Source organism: Dermacentor andersoni, chromosome 4 (assembly GCF_023375885.2).
Source record: "Dermacentor andersoni chromosome 4, qqDerAnde1_hic_scaffold, whole genome shotgun sequence".
Classification (NCBI taxonomy): Eukaryota; Metazoa; Arthropoda; class Arachnida; order Ixodida; family Ixodidae; genus Dermacentor; species Dermacentor andersoni.
Window position 1 is genome coordinate 10,567,037 of NC_092817.1, and position 17,258 is coordinate 10,584,294.

Sequence of the window (17,258 nt, forward strand, 5' to 3'; positions counted from 1 at the left end):
CTCATTGGTAATGACTAACGAAATGGCAATTGCCCTGAAAGTAGGTACAGTGAAACCTCGTTAAACTGTAGTTGGCCAGAGCTCGGAAAAAGTATGTATTAAATGGTAGTACTGCTTAACCGAAATAGCATGAGATTGCCCACTTACCTGTCAAAAATGGAGCTCAGAGAGAGTGTGTTGAAAGGGTAAAAACATGCAGTATTTATTCAATTCGCTTGACAAAAGTTTCGTTATTTTTGTTTGATGCCACGGTGGCCTAGCAGCGATGAAGCTTGATGAAACTTGATGAAGCTGCCAGCCCTCTCTTCTCGGCAAACACTCGCATGTCAGATTCCTCGTTGGTGTTGCATATTCTCCATGCATGGGTACGGCAGCGGTGCAGGTGTGTCGCGAGGTGCCTTTTTCATTGTGGGGTGCTGTTCTCGTCGCGATGATTGCATTCATGAGGCTGACGTAACGCCCAGCTTCTGCCACCGTCGGGCCTGAATACCCATGCTGTCGCTTTCCGTGTCGTCTTCATCACTGTCGTTAGGCGACACTTCGGCAACAGAGGCAACGATGGCGAAAAGTTAACCTTGCAGCCGACATCTTTTCGCGGTCGCAGCAACGCTGCCGAGCAACTTCTTCGCATGCAAATGCCACACACCATAGTCAAAAGTAGATTCCTCTCACGTGCCAGCGCCGACGTCATGCCACGTTCGATAGCACGATGTCCAATTTTCTATGCTGAGCACCTGGTGTCCTTTATCTGAGCTTCGGCATGACGCCAGTCCTTGCTTGCATGACGCCGAAACAATGCTGATGTTGCTTCATGTGCAAACACAGGGTGCTTGGAGGCCATTGCTTTGATCTCTGAGGCTTGTTGTTCTGACGGGCCGCGCGATGGGGACAACGCACTGCCGTGATTGCATGACGAAAAGTGGAAACTCTATGGTTAACCTATATGTACGTAATAAGCTGGTACAGTTTATGCGGATACGAAATGAATTATGTTCATTGGCCGCCGAGTTGGAGATTTGACTTTACTACTTCTAAAACGACACTACTGTTTAAGCAGGGACGGTTTTACAAGGTTTTACTATACATTATGAAAGCAGGGTGATCATGTCCAAAATATGCAGCATAGAAGTTTGTTTACTGCTATAGAGTTAAACCTCAATATAACGAACGTCAATATAGCAAAATTCTCTGTATAACGAAGTATATAACTCTTCATAACTTTTTGTTTCTAGAACACCATGTATTTAGAACATGGTGTTCTAAATACACATGGCTGTCAACGTGGCTCAGTGCATACACAGACCACGCACCCTGTTTTATAGGTAATCTGCCGCATCTGAAAAAAGTAGGTGTTCCGAGATTGCCTGGCATTATGTGCTGTCTTTCTGTGCAATTAGTGCTGGAGGTAGTGTAATCTTGAATTTCAGAGAATGGTTGAAGCGAGAGGGAGACGAAACATTCGCGCCCCGCTGCCGAAGCTTTTCATGATAGTGTCTTACCACAGCGGGGGACACTATCAGCCACAGGGTTGGAGTGGAAGCGAAAATGTGGCTAGCTTCGCTTAATTTGTACCGCCGACGTGAGGACATTGCTGATATGGCATGAACCATATCTTTTGTCTCCAATTTTCAAAATCAACAAAATGATGTTCAAATTTCTCATTCTTTTAATTTCCTTTTCAATAAATTTCTGATGAAAAGAATCAAGTGTTTTTTTTTCTTCTGAAAAATAAATACCACCTCGTGGGACACGTGCGATACGGTGCAGTGTGGGTCAGATGGTGCACTGCCCATGTATTATAGTTCATGGTAGCATGGGCAATGAAATTTTAAATTTACTTCCCTATATCCGATTGTTCATTACTATATCTGTGTTCATTACATCAAGGTTTGATTGTATAGAATTTTGAAATAACATTGATCAGTATAAACAGATCTAGTGTTTCTCTTCTTTTAGAACCATAAAGGCAGAAGCTTTAAAACTGGCACCCACTGTGGTTTAAACATGCAATCCTGTATTAGAGTGCCAAAGCACACTTGATTCAGTATGATGCTAGCATTATTAATTTTTTTTCTTTTTTGAGTGGAGGCATGTTGCTCTTTATCATGGCTAGTTAGTGCTCCTTGCTCCATCGTAATGCCAGAAACGCATGAGTACTTGTTATTTGGCTTGAGGCTCCTGTCGTTTTTGCCATGTGGCAGAACATGTTGAAGGCGCAAAGCAATGCCTACAGGTATGCAGATCAGCGTGTGATTGAAATTGCATGTTATTCATCCTACAGAGCTAAGTTGTCTCTATCTGTGTCTCTCTGAGGAGCTACCTTAAATTCCTTGAGTGCCACATGTTTCCAGCAAGAGATAATTCATGCTTGAAGAGGTAATAGCAATATGGATCATAAAGCTGGTCTACTGTTTGGTGGACTAGGAACATGTTTTGTTCATGGTGCCCTTTCTGTCATCACAGACCTGGCCTGCACTCATCCACGCCTAAAGAGAGCTCTGGTGAGCAGTGGTTCATACCAGAGCCCACAGGCCTTTCACATGGATGAAGCCAGGTCGTCGTCCACACCCACACATTCCAAAGGCAGGTTAACTCTTTCCAAGCAATGTTTGTTGAGCTGCAATCCTGGCATGTTTGCTTCGTGGGTCGGTGACTGTGTTAGTAAACAAAAACTGTGCACATTGTATTCTGTGTGCTCATGTGGTCAGTGACCACAACCTAATGTCTGCAGCAGAACCCATATTTTAGTCAAGAAGCATCTGATTAAATAAGTCATTGGTAAGTACATAAAACAGCTGGTGCCATCCATTACACTCTTCAGTGCCACGTTTGGCTGAAACATTTCGTTGTTTTGTGCACATTTTTCCATGAGACAAAAAAGGGTGGCAGTGGTCGAACAGCTGCGCCAATTGTGCCAAACTGCACCGAGAGAGAGCCTTTGCGCCATCCTTCACCAAAACGGCATCTTAGTGGAAAATTGCACTGAGCCTGTGCCAAAGCATGCATAAAAGCGAAACCCTCCCTCCGTCAATCCTTCGCAGCTAGCAATACTGAAATTAAAATCAACAGCACGCTATGATCATCATCATAGAAAGAAGCAGAGGCCCATCCAAACAGTTTCTCACTCTATACAGTCGGAACCCGCGATAACGAAATACCGCAACAACGAAATTCCCGTGACAACGAAACATTTTCGTATCCCCGGCGAAGGCCCATAGGATTCAATGCATTTCGTACCTCTCGGCAACGAAATGTAGCTGTACTGCAATCCCACATCAACGAAATTTGCTGGAACGGAACTCCGCATATTGCGTAAGGCTAGCAGGCTCCAAAATGTGCTCAAATGCGATTGTTTTGCATTAAAATTGCGTAAAATACCACCACATTACACTTGCGTGGGCGCCGCCATTTTTGTTCACCAGAACAACAAAGCGCCGGAAGCGATCAGTGCGCTGGAAACACATCATGGCCGTCATCTTGTTTGTTGATCGCCCGTTTGAAGCGACACCATGAGCGGCACGCACGTTGCTACCGACATGTGACGACGGTGTTTGCGCGCCCACCAGGCGAGATCGTTGTTCGAAACGCGCATTCATTTTGCGTTCCCCGCGGTTGACTCGGCGAGGCCTAGTCCAATCGCGTGAGGCGAGACTGAACGCAAACTGGACGCGCGTTTCGAACAACAATCCCCGATCGCGGCAGCACGTGCACTGCGTAATGTGCGCCTCGGTGGGAAAAATGCAGCAAAAACAAAGAAATCTACGTCCCACCTACGTGAAATTGTTTATGGCGCTTGAGATGGCGGTCGCAGCATATGAAGTGTCACGCATGGGGCCATGATTGACCGATCGTCCTGGAATACGCATTCCTTGCATCAAGAACGCTGGTTTTGGTGCCACCTGACAGGCATCGTGTGCGGATTCTACGCCGGATGTAGATTTGCGCGAAAGGGCCGTTATCTCGATCGTTTGCCTTCGCGTACACGAGATACGATCACTTTTGCGATCGGCACCGGCCGCGTTGGCGCCTACGGGCAACAGCGTGCGCTGGAGCAATGCTGCTGCATGCGCTGTTGCTCTGCGTCCGGTGCCGAGTTACGCAAAACTCGGCAAGTGATCGCATCTCCGAAAGCAGTTGACCGTAAATTCTGCGCTACGGCACTACTGCCACTGCTGGTTGACGCATGCGGCACACTTTGTACTGTCAACAATGCGGTTCTATATCCTCGAGCAAAGCCTGCAAAGTAAGCTAACGGAATTTGGACAGTGAAGTTTTGTTCTGCGATGCATTATCTATCTGTGCTGTCTCTTTTCGCAACAATGAAATTCTCGCGACAGCGAATTTTTTCGCGTTTCCCGCCGATTTCGTTATTGCGAGGTTCAACTGTAGTGAGAAACTGTATGGCCTGTCGCAATTGTCCGGTTTGTCATTCGCACTTTTTTCCCTGACAGATGCACAATGTAGTGTGAGCTATATCGTCTTGCTGGCACTTTATTTCGGTGCTGATCAAGCCTGCGTGGTACTGCGGACTTCGATGAAAGAAGATGCCACATTCTAGAATTAAAAGTAAACTTTTTCAATGTTTATAGGTGATAGCAGGTCTTTGTGAAAGAGCCGCTGCGATCATAACTGCATGTGGTGCATAGTTAAGAATGGTATTAGTGAATGCGGTACACAGCAAGAGCTGCCACTTCAATGGGTGCCGCCATGTTCATTGATGCAATACTTTTGCATCGAGTTTGAGTCCCTGCACTGTTTCGGTGAAATAATGTTGCCGACGCAAATGCAAAACTGTATTTGTATCTTGCCTTTTCGGCCGCAAAACCTTTGCAGCCCCTATTAGAACATTCCATAATGTGCATGGCATGACATCAGTATATTGCATGAAGTCATGTTCAGTGCAGGCATGCATACTCAAACGGTGTTGCGGTGAGCCTTTAGCCTCAAGCCACGACTGTCATACTGTGTTGCATCCTGGGTTAATAAACACGCGTTTGTTGACGATTTGTCTGTGGTACCTTCTCTGTGCCGCATTGGCAACCCGGCCGTAGTGCCTTTTGTGCGTCGAAGTGGGCAGGAGCGTCGCATCCTTTCCTAAACACGCTTGCAGGGCAAGCCTCGCGCAAACCCGTCTTTACAGCGTATTGACTATATCAGTTGATAGTTGCATGGTATATGGTAAGCACACATGCCTTGGACCTTGTGCCAAAAGTGCTTGCTGCTGTGCCAAATCAGCTTTTTGCCTGCACCAGGACCTGCGCTGAAAGGTGAAATGACAGTTCTGCCACTGCAGTGGCAAAATAATTAATGTAATTAAGGCAGAGGCAAAAAAAGTAAATGCTGAAATCATTGAAATTCTTGAAACGAAAGAGGTTTTAAACAAGGTATTTCTTACTGGATCTGCAAATCATTCTTGGCAGCAGTTGCGCTTATGCAGCAGCAGTTGTGGACTATGAAATACGCTGGACATGTCCATACAAAGGACTTCCTCAACTTCTTATAGCGGGAATTTTGTTGCCCAAAGAGGAGTACAGTCAACGACCGACAATTCAGACTTCACGGGAAATGTAAATAAGTCCAAACTATCAAATGTCTGCAAAAAAATCAATGTATCAAAAAAAAAAAAATTTATTTACGTGTTAAGGCCCCTGTGCAAGGAATAAGTTGTCGATTCGTTGCTGCACGCACTTCCACTTACCGTAAAAATCCCCGTATAATACGAACCCGAATATAGTACGAAGCGAAATTTTTGTGACGCGAAATGGAAAAAAGAAGTTTTATCCACGTATAATACGAGTTAAGAAAACTCGAGCAAAACATTTATTTAAATTGTACTCCACACTTCAATCACTGTCTTCCTCAGCTGCACTCTCTTTGGATAGTTCTTTGTCGGACATCTCTTCCCAGAGGTACTCATCCTCTGTGCCCTCGAGCACGTTCGAGATGCCGCACTTCTTGAATGCGCGACGCATAAGGTCCTCTGGTACGCTGGCCCATGTGTCCACAATCCACTTGCATAGTGCGGCTGGCGAAGCCCGCTTGAGCCGCCTGGTTGGCGTCACTGCAGGCTCACCTGAGCGCATCCAATCTGCGTAACACCGCTTGACCACACCCTTGAATGGCTTGTTCACGCAAACATCTAAAGGCTGCAGCTGAGACGTCATTCTGCCCGGGATAGCTACGAGTTCAGTGCCAGATGCACGCAACAGCCTCTTCACTGAATCGGCCAAATGGCAAGAAATGGGTCCAGCACGTGGATGGGCGGGAGCAATAACAGTGTGCCGGGCCTTCTACACCAAACGGACTTTAGCCAGTCGAGCACAAGGTTCTCGTTCATCCAGCCTTTCTCATGGCATCTCGCGACCACATTTTTTGGCAGCTCCTCACCTTTAGGCACTGTCTTGCGCTTGAAGACGACATAGGGAAGAAGCTTGCGTCCGTCTGCCGTTCACGACAACATGATGGTAAATCGCATTTTCTCGTTGCCAGTGGACCGGACCTTAACCTAATTAGAGCCCTTTTCACGCACGGTAAGGGAGGATGGCATGTCCAGATAAACCAGTGTTTGGTCACCATTGCTGATTTGCCCTAGCTGGAAGTTCTTGGACTTGCACAGTGAAATAATGTGGCGCTGGAAAGCCACAAGCAGCTTTTCGAACGATTCGGGCAGCTCTTGCTAAATTGAAGTTCGGTGGCGTAAGGAAAAACCAGCACGGCACATGTAGCGATAAATCCAGTGCTTGCTCGCTTTGAAGGCGGAGCTCGATAGCCCTTTTTCCCTTGCAAGCTTCCTAGCTTTTGCCTGCATAAGCTCCACACTCACAGCTAGATGGGTGGCTCGCTGTTGGCGTGTGAACTCCGTCAGGGCGAGGTTGCGGTGATCTAACGCGGCATACGGAAACATCGCGTCAAGTGTCTAATGGCGCCGACAGTGCCCGTGCAGACTGCGCTGGGGAATGCCGGCAAGTGGGCAAGTACGCATGTCAAATTGTAAGCTTCGTGTTGCTAGTTCGTCTGCTACGCCTGCACGTGCTTTGCGATGTCCTCGCCATCATCGTCATTCTCATTTTCATCCTCCAGCGGTAAATATTGCCTGCTTGCGGTAGTCGACGCTGAATTAGACGTGGCCAACCACATTTATTTTATTTATTTATTTCTTCATACTGTCAACCCTCTGCTGAGGGTTCTTACAGGGAGGGTTTAAATACAGGCAGACCATATGTACAAGTGCATCAAGCAGCAGCGGAATCACAAAAATACATGTTTAACAAGTTTTCAAATTCACAAACATCACTGGCATTTGCCACAAAGCTTGGTATATTGTGTTCCAGAGTTCAATCACGGCAGGGAAAAAAGAAAAGCGGAACACATCACTGTGAGCAAAGTATGGGCGTAAAACATATTGATGATTAACACGACTGCTTCATTTTCCTGGAAGCTGCACATACTCATTTTTGTTGATTTTTAAATGTCCATGTAGTATTCTAAAAAACACTTTCAGACGATTTTTTTTGCCTTCGTACTTCTAGTGTTTCCAGTTCATTTGCAGCGACTCGGGAAGTCCGGCTAGCGACAGCTATCAATATGCATACGTACTGGTACAAGTAGTTCGAGCCATTTGTCGAAGGCACTGTGGGAGTGAAGCATATTCTGGAGCAGGACACAAGGCGAGGTAAAAGTCGACACAGCATCAGGCTTGTGGTTACGTAGTCTTGGTGGAAGGTCATCGGACTGCTCTAAACTCTGCTGGTTTGTTTATACAGTGAAACCTTGTTAAACCGTAGTTGGCCAAAGCTCGGAAAAAGTACGTACTAAACGGCAGTACTGTTTAACCGAAATAGCATGAGATCGCCCACTTACCTGTCGAAAACGGAACTCAAAGAGAGTGCAATAAAAGGAGGAAAAAGCATGCAGTATTTATTCACTTCGCGTGACAAAAGTGTTATTTTCGTTTGATGCCGCGGCGGCCTAGCACGACGACAGTGGCCTCAAACTTACTGAAGCTGCGTGCCAGCTTTTCAGCCAGCCCCCTCTTCTCGGCAAACACTCGCATGGCAGATTCCTCGTTGGCGTTAGTATTCTCCGTGCACGCGCGCAGTAGTGCTGCAGAAGTCCCGAGGGGCCTTTTTCATTGCCGGCTGCCGGAGTTTGAAATACTTTTCGTTTAGAATAGAGTTACGTTATCGCGCCCCTGTTCTCGTCGCGACGATTGCATTCATGAGGCTGACGTAACGCGCAGCTTATGCCACTGTCGGGCCTGAATCGCCCGTGCTGTCGCTTTCCGTGTCATCCTCATTACTGTCACTAGTCGACACTTCGGCAACAAGAGAGGCAACGATGGCGAAAAGTCTAGCCTCGTAGATGACATCTCTTCGCAGTTGCAGCAGCGCTGCCGAGCAACTTTCTCGCATTCCAAATGCCACACACCGTAGTCAACAGCAGGTCCCTCTCGCATGCCAGCGCCGGCTTCTCCGTGTCACATTCGATAGCACGGACGATGTCCAATTTTCTATGCTGAGCACCTGGTGTTCTTTATCTGAGCTTCGGCATAACGCCAGTCCTTGCTTGCATGACGCCGAAACGATGCTGATGTTGCTTCATGTGCAAACACAGGGTGTTTGGAGGCCATTGCTCCGATCTCTGAGGCTTGTTGTTCTGCCTGGTCGTCCCTTGGAGACGATGCACCGCCGTGTTTGCGCGACGAAAAGTGGAAACGCTACGTTTTAACCGATGCGTACGCAATAAGCTGGTATGGTTTATGCGAATACAAAACACATTATGTTCAATAGCCACTGAGTTGGGGATTTGACTTTAGTACTTTTAAAACGAAACTACTGTTTAAGCAGGTATGGTTTAACGAGGTTTTACTGTACTAGGCACGCTCGAAATGAAATGAGCAAATCTGGCTGCTCTTCAGTGGGGTCCATTGTAAACATCCAGCGGCGCACACGCATTCGGACCACTTCTGCCGCTCATCGATGCCAATGATATAGCTAACGAGCAAGCCAAGCGAGCTGGCGATCACTGGGAAACGGTATATAGGCCTAGCTCGCTGGCCGTCGGATCCGAGGCCGACGGCCTTTGCGACCCGTCCGCAGCTGGTAATAAAGCATCTATATTCGTCAACACAGTCAACTTGTGCACATTTATGTCGCTAATGAGTGACAATACAATTAGTCTTTTCAACGGTGTCGGTAGCGATGAGAAAACACGTTCGCCAGGTGAGCCGCTTCGCAGAGACGATTGAAGTGGCGGCTGCGCTGGCCGCTTGCGAGTCGAAATCATGCCAACGATTTACTATATCGCGTAATGTTTTATAACATGCACACTTTCGAGGTCACTTTATGAGTTATTTCGTGTCAGAAACAAATTTTAGTTGATTTTCGTGCCGCCGTCAGTGGCGAAACAGGTCAATGTCACGACCAGGGAAAAAAAACTATAGACGACCGGAGCGGTGAGAAGCTTGCTCTCAGGGCCCACCCTGATGGCAGCATAAACTCGTGACGCAGTAATCTTTTCTCGGTTGTTTATATTCTTGATGTTGATGTTGCGAGGTGCTGTGTTTTGCGGTTGGCTACACGCGTGTACTTTAATATTGATTTTAAATGTGTTCTAAGCTGAATTCGCCGTTGATATTTTGCAGACTATGTGTTTATGCCCACACAAATTGATCTCGCACGTTAACTCGGCTTTGAAATATTGTGTCAGTGCTCCTTTAAGTGGTTTTTGTAGAAAAAGCTGTTGTGAAGGCTGCTGGTACACAGTTTATATGCACACTCAGACCCTATTCAACACAACAAGCAAGATAGCTAGAGTGATCGCTCAATTGATACAGTGCCACCCTTGTGGATGTTGGAAGTTTACCTTCAGTTTACCTTTCATCTACTGGAGCCTGAATAACAGATCCAGTGCGGTTCCTCATTGGCTATGGCATTCAGCTGCAGACCACATCATCACAAATTCAAAAGCAGGTGCATTCTGATAATAAGGGCAGAATGCAGAAATGCTTGGATACTAAGCTGCGGGTGTACATCAAAAAACCTCGGGTGGCCAGAAGTAATCTTGAGCTTTCCACTATTGTGTTCCTGATAGCTGCTGTGCCACTTTGGCACTAACTCTATGAATGTGTTGCAAAAGCTTGAGAGGTTAGGTTTCTCTATGATGAAAATACCGCTTTTTTTTAAGAATCTTGTTATAACAGCTAACATCTGCTGTTGGAACCTCGTGTTGCACCTTAAGTTCAGTGTCTCCTTCACCTAATTCCACTCCATTGGCACTGCAGCATCCCGTTCCCGCTCTGCTGCTGTGTGTCCGCAACCCAGTGTGAGCCAGGCCTTCTCCGAGTTTCTTCCTTCTCATGTCCTGTTTCGTGCTACTACGCTGTCGGGAGACTTTGTTGGCACAAGGCAGCCTACTGCAGGAGTTGCCAGAGCAACTCAAGCCCATGGTGACCGTCGTCTGGTTACCTCAGCATTCAGCAGTCCTGGTTACACTTCAGCTGTAGAGCAGGCAGCGCCACTTCGGAGCCGCCCTCTTGCAGACCCCATGGTGATTCCTGTCGATGTGGAACCTGTACCTTTGGCTCAGTCCCTGTTCTACGAGTATCAGCACATGCTGGGAGACGCTGCCTGTGTGGCTGGCTACCGTGTCCGCTGTGGCTGGGGACCACAGTGGACACTGACTCACGTGGGCAAGACATTCAACAGCACTCTTGATGATGGTGAGCCTCGAGTTTGTGCCCTGGCACCACCACTGCACTAATCAAGATTTGTGTGATCACTGCTGGGTGATTCCACGAGAAATCAAACATGCATGTCCGCTTGATATTTTTGTTTTGCGTGATTTCTTTATATGTCATGTAGGAATAATCAAACTGCATGGAAACGAAAATTTTATTCCCGAAAAGCGTTCCCAGTAAGCCAAAAAAATATTTAAAGGAGGTGGGGCTAGCGTCCTCCTATTGCGCACCACAATATTTTTTTGGTTTCACAGCAGAATTAAATGCAAACTAAAAAGTTGTGTCGAAAATATTTTCTGCTCGTTTTAATACGCTGCACAGCAAATTAGTTCCATGCATTTTTTTATGCTCATCACAAATGAAAAACATCTAACAAAATTCTATACATGGTCCAAATCAGAAAATTTTTGTAACTTTGATGCATCTTGGCGTGTTTTCCATTTCGCTCAGAAACAACTTGAAAAAAAAGTAATAACTGTCAAACATAGAACATTCTCTTTGCGACATATAAGCAAAAAATTATCTGCCTACATGAAACACAAGAGAAGAAAAAAATAGTTAAATAACAAGCTTTCTTAAAAATAATCATTTTCATATAATAAATAACTCTGGTTCCAATTTTCGGGTAAAAATTTTTAGATAGAAGTCTGCTAATGTCGGGCAAAGCATAGGTGCGATAATATGTTTCCTCATTTGCTTTGTTCGCAAAATATAACTGGCCAAATTGACCCATATTGAGCGTCCTGGCTTCAGTAACTTTGCTGGTTGTCTATCAGTTTGCATTGTACGCAAATCTAGTTCTAATTTCTTTGCTACTTCAGAACTTCGTTCTGGCAGCTTGTTTCCAACAAAAATGTATTGTCCTATTTTATTTGTGTCTAGCATGTGCGGGGGTGAGGGGCTGCTAACGTGTACTGAGTTTGCAGCCTACAACCTCTGTGGGCATCGCACTTACACCTCCATTATGCGCTTGCCAACAGCATACGAGACACCGCAACTTCATGTTGTGGCTGACTTGGCCAAAACCTGCCTGGTGCACGCAGTAAATTACCTGTATGCGGCACCAAGGCAGGCTAATCTGTAAGCGAGGGAGCACTTCCATAAACAGCTGGTGTTCCGTTATGGAGGGGCTACTTCACTGCTTGCTCCCCATCCCCCACGTGCAATGGATACTGGAACCTTCTTCGCCACCACCGCGAGCAACTCAAGCTGTCCCTTTATAAAAACTTATCGGAGTAATTTGCTCGAGCCGTTTATTTCATTTCCCATTATCATATGTTTTCCACATCGCTCACAAATAATGTCTTCCAGTCTAACCTCGACCTTGACCCCTGCGTTTCAGCTGTCTGAAAAAGTGCATTGCGGCATGACTGAGCCAAAGGCTGCTAAAGTTGCCTAATTTATGATATTTTGTCAGCACCTTGCTGATGCGCTTTCCCACTCCGAGAACAGCAGAGGTCACTGGTGGCGCCAGACGGAAATTGTTCTTCGATAATGAGCGCAGCCCGCACGTTTTCGCAGCGAGAGCTTTAGACAGCCTTGTTCATAGAACATGAAACCATGAGACAATCTGGAGGCTCAGTTATGACAGCGGCACAGAATAAGCAGCAATGTGTGTGGTGCTGTACAGTATAAACATTTCGACTTCATAAAGCTATTCACTATACACTTGATGCATGTGGCTCTTAGCTCGGTTTGAGTATTCTGTGCCGAATATTTACGTGTTCACAAGAAGATTGCTAAGAAAAAGAATTTTCGTTGCGTAAATGTTTTGGATGTTGCCTCCTTGCGGAAGCTACTACCAGAGGCTGAGAATATGTGCGACACCGACGAGGTCTGCCAGCACTGCTTTATACGCCTGAAGGAAATCCTGTTTTCATCTATTGATACCCGCGCTGAAGCAGATGAGGCATTCCTTCAGGAAGAAGAAGCGATTAATGATTTCCACGTCCACCTGGACGTGGAATGACGTCTACCTTTCTTCTGATGTTTCACCATCGAAGCCACCATCTTCCGTTCTCAAACACAGCAGACAATATTATGGAAAGAGAAAACGGGCCAAGATTGAAAGCGTCGTGGTGACGAAGATACGCTCAACTTTAAGCGCTGCATACGGAAGCGTCAGTGCACCTGAGCCATCTGTCACAGAATGTTGTGGATGCGCTGGCTGGTTAAATAGCCTGGAGCAAGTGTGCGAGGCTTCTAGGTCTTATGAGAGCGTCTTCACCTCTTAACCATCGTGTCACCAGAAGTTGAAAACACACATTCAAGAGGCAGTCGCAGCTCCGGCAATGTATATGTTCAGAAACGCTCAAAATTGCCGCGAGAAGCATGGATGGGGTCAAATTTTGATCTGTACACGAGGTCAAGGTGAAGCCCATCGGATGTACAAGCTGCACTCGACCACCACCATGGACGAACTTCGTAGCTCTCGGCAGAGCCTGAACAAGAAGAATGTTGTGTTGGTCATCACGAACAGCCAGAGAGAGTACGTCTCAAAATAGTTAAGGACACATTCTATTTGCGAGACGTTCCAGGTGTTCAAAGCAGCTCACCCCGAAAGTGCCATTGCCCTGTCCGTTTTACAGCCTGCATCCAAAATGGGTGCTGCTTGTACCAAAACAATAGGTTTGTGTTTGCATCTATTGCGCTAATGCCAACCTTTGTGTCTCCGTGCTTGAGAACGTAAACGACATTGAAATCTCATTGGAAGGCATGAAAGCATTGTGCCTTTGTCGCTCCCCACCCCCAGATTGTATGTTAGGTAAATGTGACTGCTACCCATGGAGTGAAAGCCTCACTTTAGCCAGTCTTGGCATGGTCACCGAGGACGAGGCCACATTTGCTGTGTGGGAAAGCAATGACTTGATTAAGAAGACATAGTGTCCAACCCTTTTTGTGAAAGAGTTCGGCAAATGGGTGCCTAAATGGATTCCTCATGAATACGTACGTCACACTCAAGCCGCGGCTATTTATGAGGCAAGGAAGTGCGAGCAATGCGGAAGCATTGTTCTGCATTCTGATTTTGCAGAAAACTGGGCTGTCCTTCTATCAAATGAAGCACAATCGTACCATTGGCACAAGAAACAAATCTCCATTTTCACCTGTGTCACCATGACAAGGAAAGCAACACACAGCTTCGCTGTCATAAGCGACGACATGCATCATGACGCAGCACATGCCTGCTACGCCCTAGGTAGAGTGCACGAAGTGTTAGATGAAAAAGCACCCGTCTACTATCACACAACATACGTCAGCGATGGTTTAGCGAGCCATTTTAGTATTAGGTACCAACCATATGAGTTGTGCAACTTCAAGTATACTTCTGCGAGGTGGATATTTTCTGCTACAAGGCATGGGAAGAATGCCTGGGATGGTGTGGGTGGGCTCCTTAAGTACCAAGCTTCCCTGCATAACCTGAAGTCTGGAAGCGCTGCCTCCATTCAGTTGGCACATGAGATGGTCTCGCAACTAATGAGAAGATTGGTGGCAGCACTTTGGCCACAGACACAACATGTTTGGAGTGAGTAGTGTTTAGTCTGTATAGCCAAACATGCCATCTAATGGATACCTGGGTCATGAGTTCCCACTCCTTCTATTTTTCATAATGAAAACCCTCAATTTTGCTCGCAAGTACATGAATCAGCTGGATGTTCTCCAGCTTACCTTGCAGTTGTGCGACCATTTTACATACCGACTATATTACTGTCACCAATGGATTTTTTTGACTACAAAAATTTAGACTTGGTGGTTATTCCAGGCTTCTGAAACGAGCCGTCGGGGTTCTGTAGAGTTAGTACATTTTCGCAACTGATTTTTCTGACGAATTTAGGCCTGAAGGTTCAATTTTCCAGACTAATCACTTGTTCAAACCACACTACGTGATCTTCTTTAAATGTAAGTACTTTTTGCTGCAGTATATTTCTGAAATAGTCTATTTTGACTTCTAATGCATTTCTTGACGAATAAATCGAGTTTTGCCATATTCTATATTGGGAATCTGCATCTATTTTGCTTTTAATCTGCCAAGTATCTACTCATATATAGATATTTTAGCTGTAATACATTAATTTTAAAATTATATGGTAGGTGTTCCGTTTTTCTTCATTTTCTCAAAATATTAATTTTGAGAAATTTGTGTTGCTGTGGAGTTTGTCAATTTTTTTTTTATTTCAGTGGTGTTGTATTTGTGGATGCGGCTAATACGCAGAAAAAAATGTATATTCATTCTTTTTGAATACTTTCAAAACTTCTAATACTGAAATTCAAGTCAAAGCGAATATCATATAGCATAATATTCAGTCTAATATTAGAAAATATGGAATGTTTGCACGAGCCAAGTAATGATTGATCAACCCGTTTTGATAGATAATGCAAGTATTCGTGCATAACATTTTCGCCATTCTGATTCTTTTATAGTGGTTCCTAGATGTGTCGCAAGGTAACATTTAATCAATATCTCCTTCTTTTCTTTTCTTTATATACTATATCGTAAAAAAAAAAGAAATCTTTCTTTTTGTGTGATTGTGGCAAGTATAAATGTCTGTGCTGGCTTCTTCGGTGAGAAGCATGGTCTAAGTCATGTTCGAGCTATGCTTTTCCAAATGTCAGTGCATTGAACTGTACAAGCTAGTGCAGGTTAGCTAGTTCAATGTGATGACATCATATATGCTGCTAAGCATGAGGTCGATTACGATGGCCGCATTTCGATGGGGGGGAATGCGATAACAACCGTGTACTGTGCACTGGGTGTATGCTAAAGAACAGCAAGTGATCAAAATTAATCCAGAGTCCTCCACTGCTCAGATCGTAGCTTGGGCTTTTGAAACCCGAGAATTCCATTTCAATAAATTTTTGATGACATTATGTACACTGTAAGTAAAGGTTAGTCAAAACATTATTGTGGTATTTTTATTTCACATAAAATTCTGCCATTATGTTACCAGACACACCAGCTTAGTAAAAAGGAAATACTGCTGTTGTTATTTGTGAGCCACACTCTTTTCCAGCCTTGCTTATTCCACCGTCGTAGACTTAGAAAAAGAACCAACTGTGTAACAAAAGCTCTGCATCTGGTCCTGCCAGATATATCCATTATTGAATGTGATCACACAGACACTAATAAAGAGTACTTGGCCTCACAGAAGTACACACACACACACACACACACACACACACACACACACACACACACATATATATATATATATATATATATATATATATATATATATATATATATATATATATATATATATATATACATACAGTCGCCGACCGTTTATTCGGACCTCACGAGGAGTGCGGAAATGTCCGAATAGACAGGTGTCCGAGAAAGCAGATTAAGAAAAAAAAAAAAACTAAATCCTTTATTTCCACGCACTTTTTCGGGCAGTAGACTTGAAAAAATCGTGCACCGTTGCACGCTGTTTCGTTTACGCGCAGTCAGATCAACCTGAATCTCGGAGAGGGTCGTACAGTCACTATAGGCGGCTGAAAGCACAGTCACTGCTTGTACACGCTCCGCATGCGACGGCAGCGTAGCACCGTCACCTTCCGACTCGGAGTCATCGTCCGGCGGTGCAGCAGAAACCTGACGAATGATCTCACCGTCGTTGAGTTCTGCGCATGTCAGTACAGGAGTGTCAGCACCTGTGAAACTGTCAAATCAGACGGTGTCTGGAATCGCAATGCAACCACTGCGCAGGTCTTGGCAGAACATTTTCCGCGTCAGTAAGAAGCACATCGGAAGGCGACAAATCTTAGGCCTCCCAACACCCGCTTGCCGGCATTCCCCAGCGCAGTCTGCGTGGCCACTGTCGGCGCCATTAGACACTTGATGCGATGTTTCCTTATGCCGCGTTGGATCACTAGAACCTCTACACAGCACGCAAAGCAAACACCACCATGCCGACAGCAGTCGCACAAACGAAAAATGTGGCCTACTCGCAGCGTCGTGCGCGAAGAAACAAATCAGCTGCTGGATTGTCTTGACCTGGCTTACTAAGCTGAAACCGGAACTGCCGTAGGCACGAACCAAGCAGAAACGATGATGATGAGCGGGGATTCGCAGTAGCGCCACATTCGTGGGGCAGCAAGGAGGCTCCGTTCAAAAGAAAAATGGCATTCAGCAAGTCGAACCGTGCACCGGTCAGAGTCGGTGCATAGTGCTCTCGATCGAGTTGGCTCAAGGAGTGTCCGAAAAATCTGACGAGAGGTTGCAAGGTGTCCGAACTTTCGGCAGTTGTTATACATTATGGTCTATGGGGAGAATGGCGGTGCTGTGAAGCCGACCGAATAATGGAGCATGAGAATAATAGAGCATTTTTGGAGTCTGGAAAATCAGTCGGCGACTGTACATGATAATATATATATGATGATAATATACGAGCTACATCCAGCCAAAATGCTGTGGTGATGTATGTGTCATTGCAATCATGAGTTGGAAAGGAACTGTGGGAATACTACAATCTTTTTTTCTTTATTTATTGTATATTGTGCTGCACATGACGGCACATTG

The 17,258-nt window shown here is 45.5% G+C and overlaps 1 protein-coding gene across 3 annotated transcripts in view; it reads left to right on the top strand.

Moving 5' to 3' along the window:
• The window catches only part of Nup98-96 (nuclear pore complex protein Nup98-96), a 264,767-nt gene that overhangs the window by 149,338 nt on the left and 98,171 nt on the right, over positions 1 to 17,258 (top strand). For all 3 annotated transcript variants that reach the window (XM_055073379.2, XM_055073380.2, XM_055073381.2), the window contains 2 exons: positions 2,464 to 2,583; positions 10,283 to 10,720. In XM_055073379.2, coding sequence (XP_054929354.1) covers positions 2,464 to 2,583; positions 10,283 to 10,720 — 558 coding nt within the window. The remainder of the gene's footprint in view (positions 1 to 2,463; positions 2,584 to 10,282; positions 10,721 to 17,258) is intronic.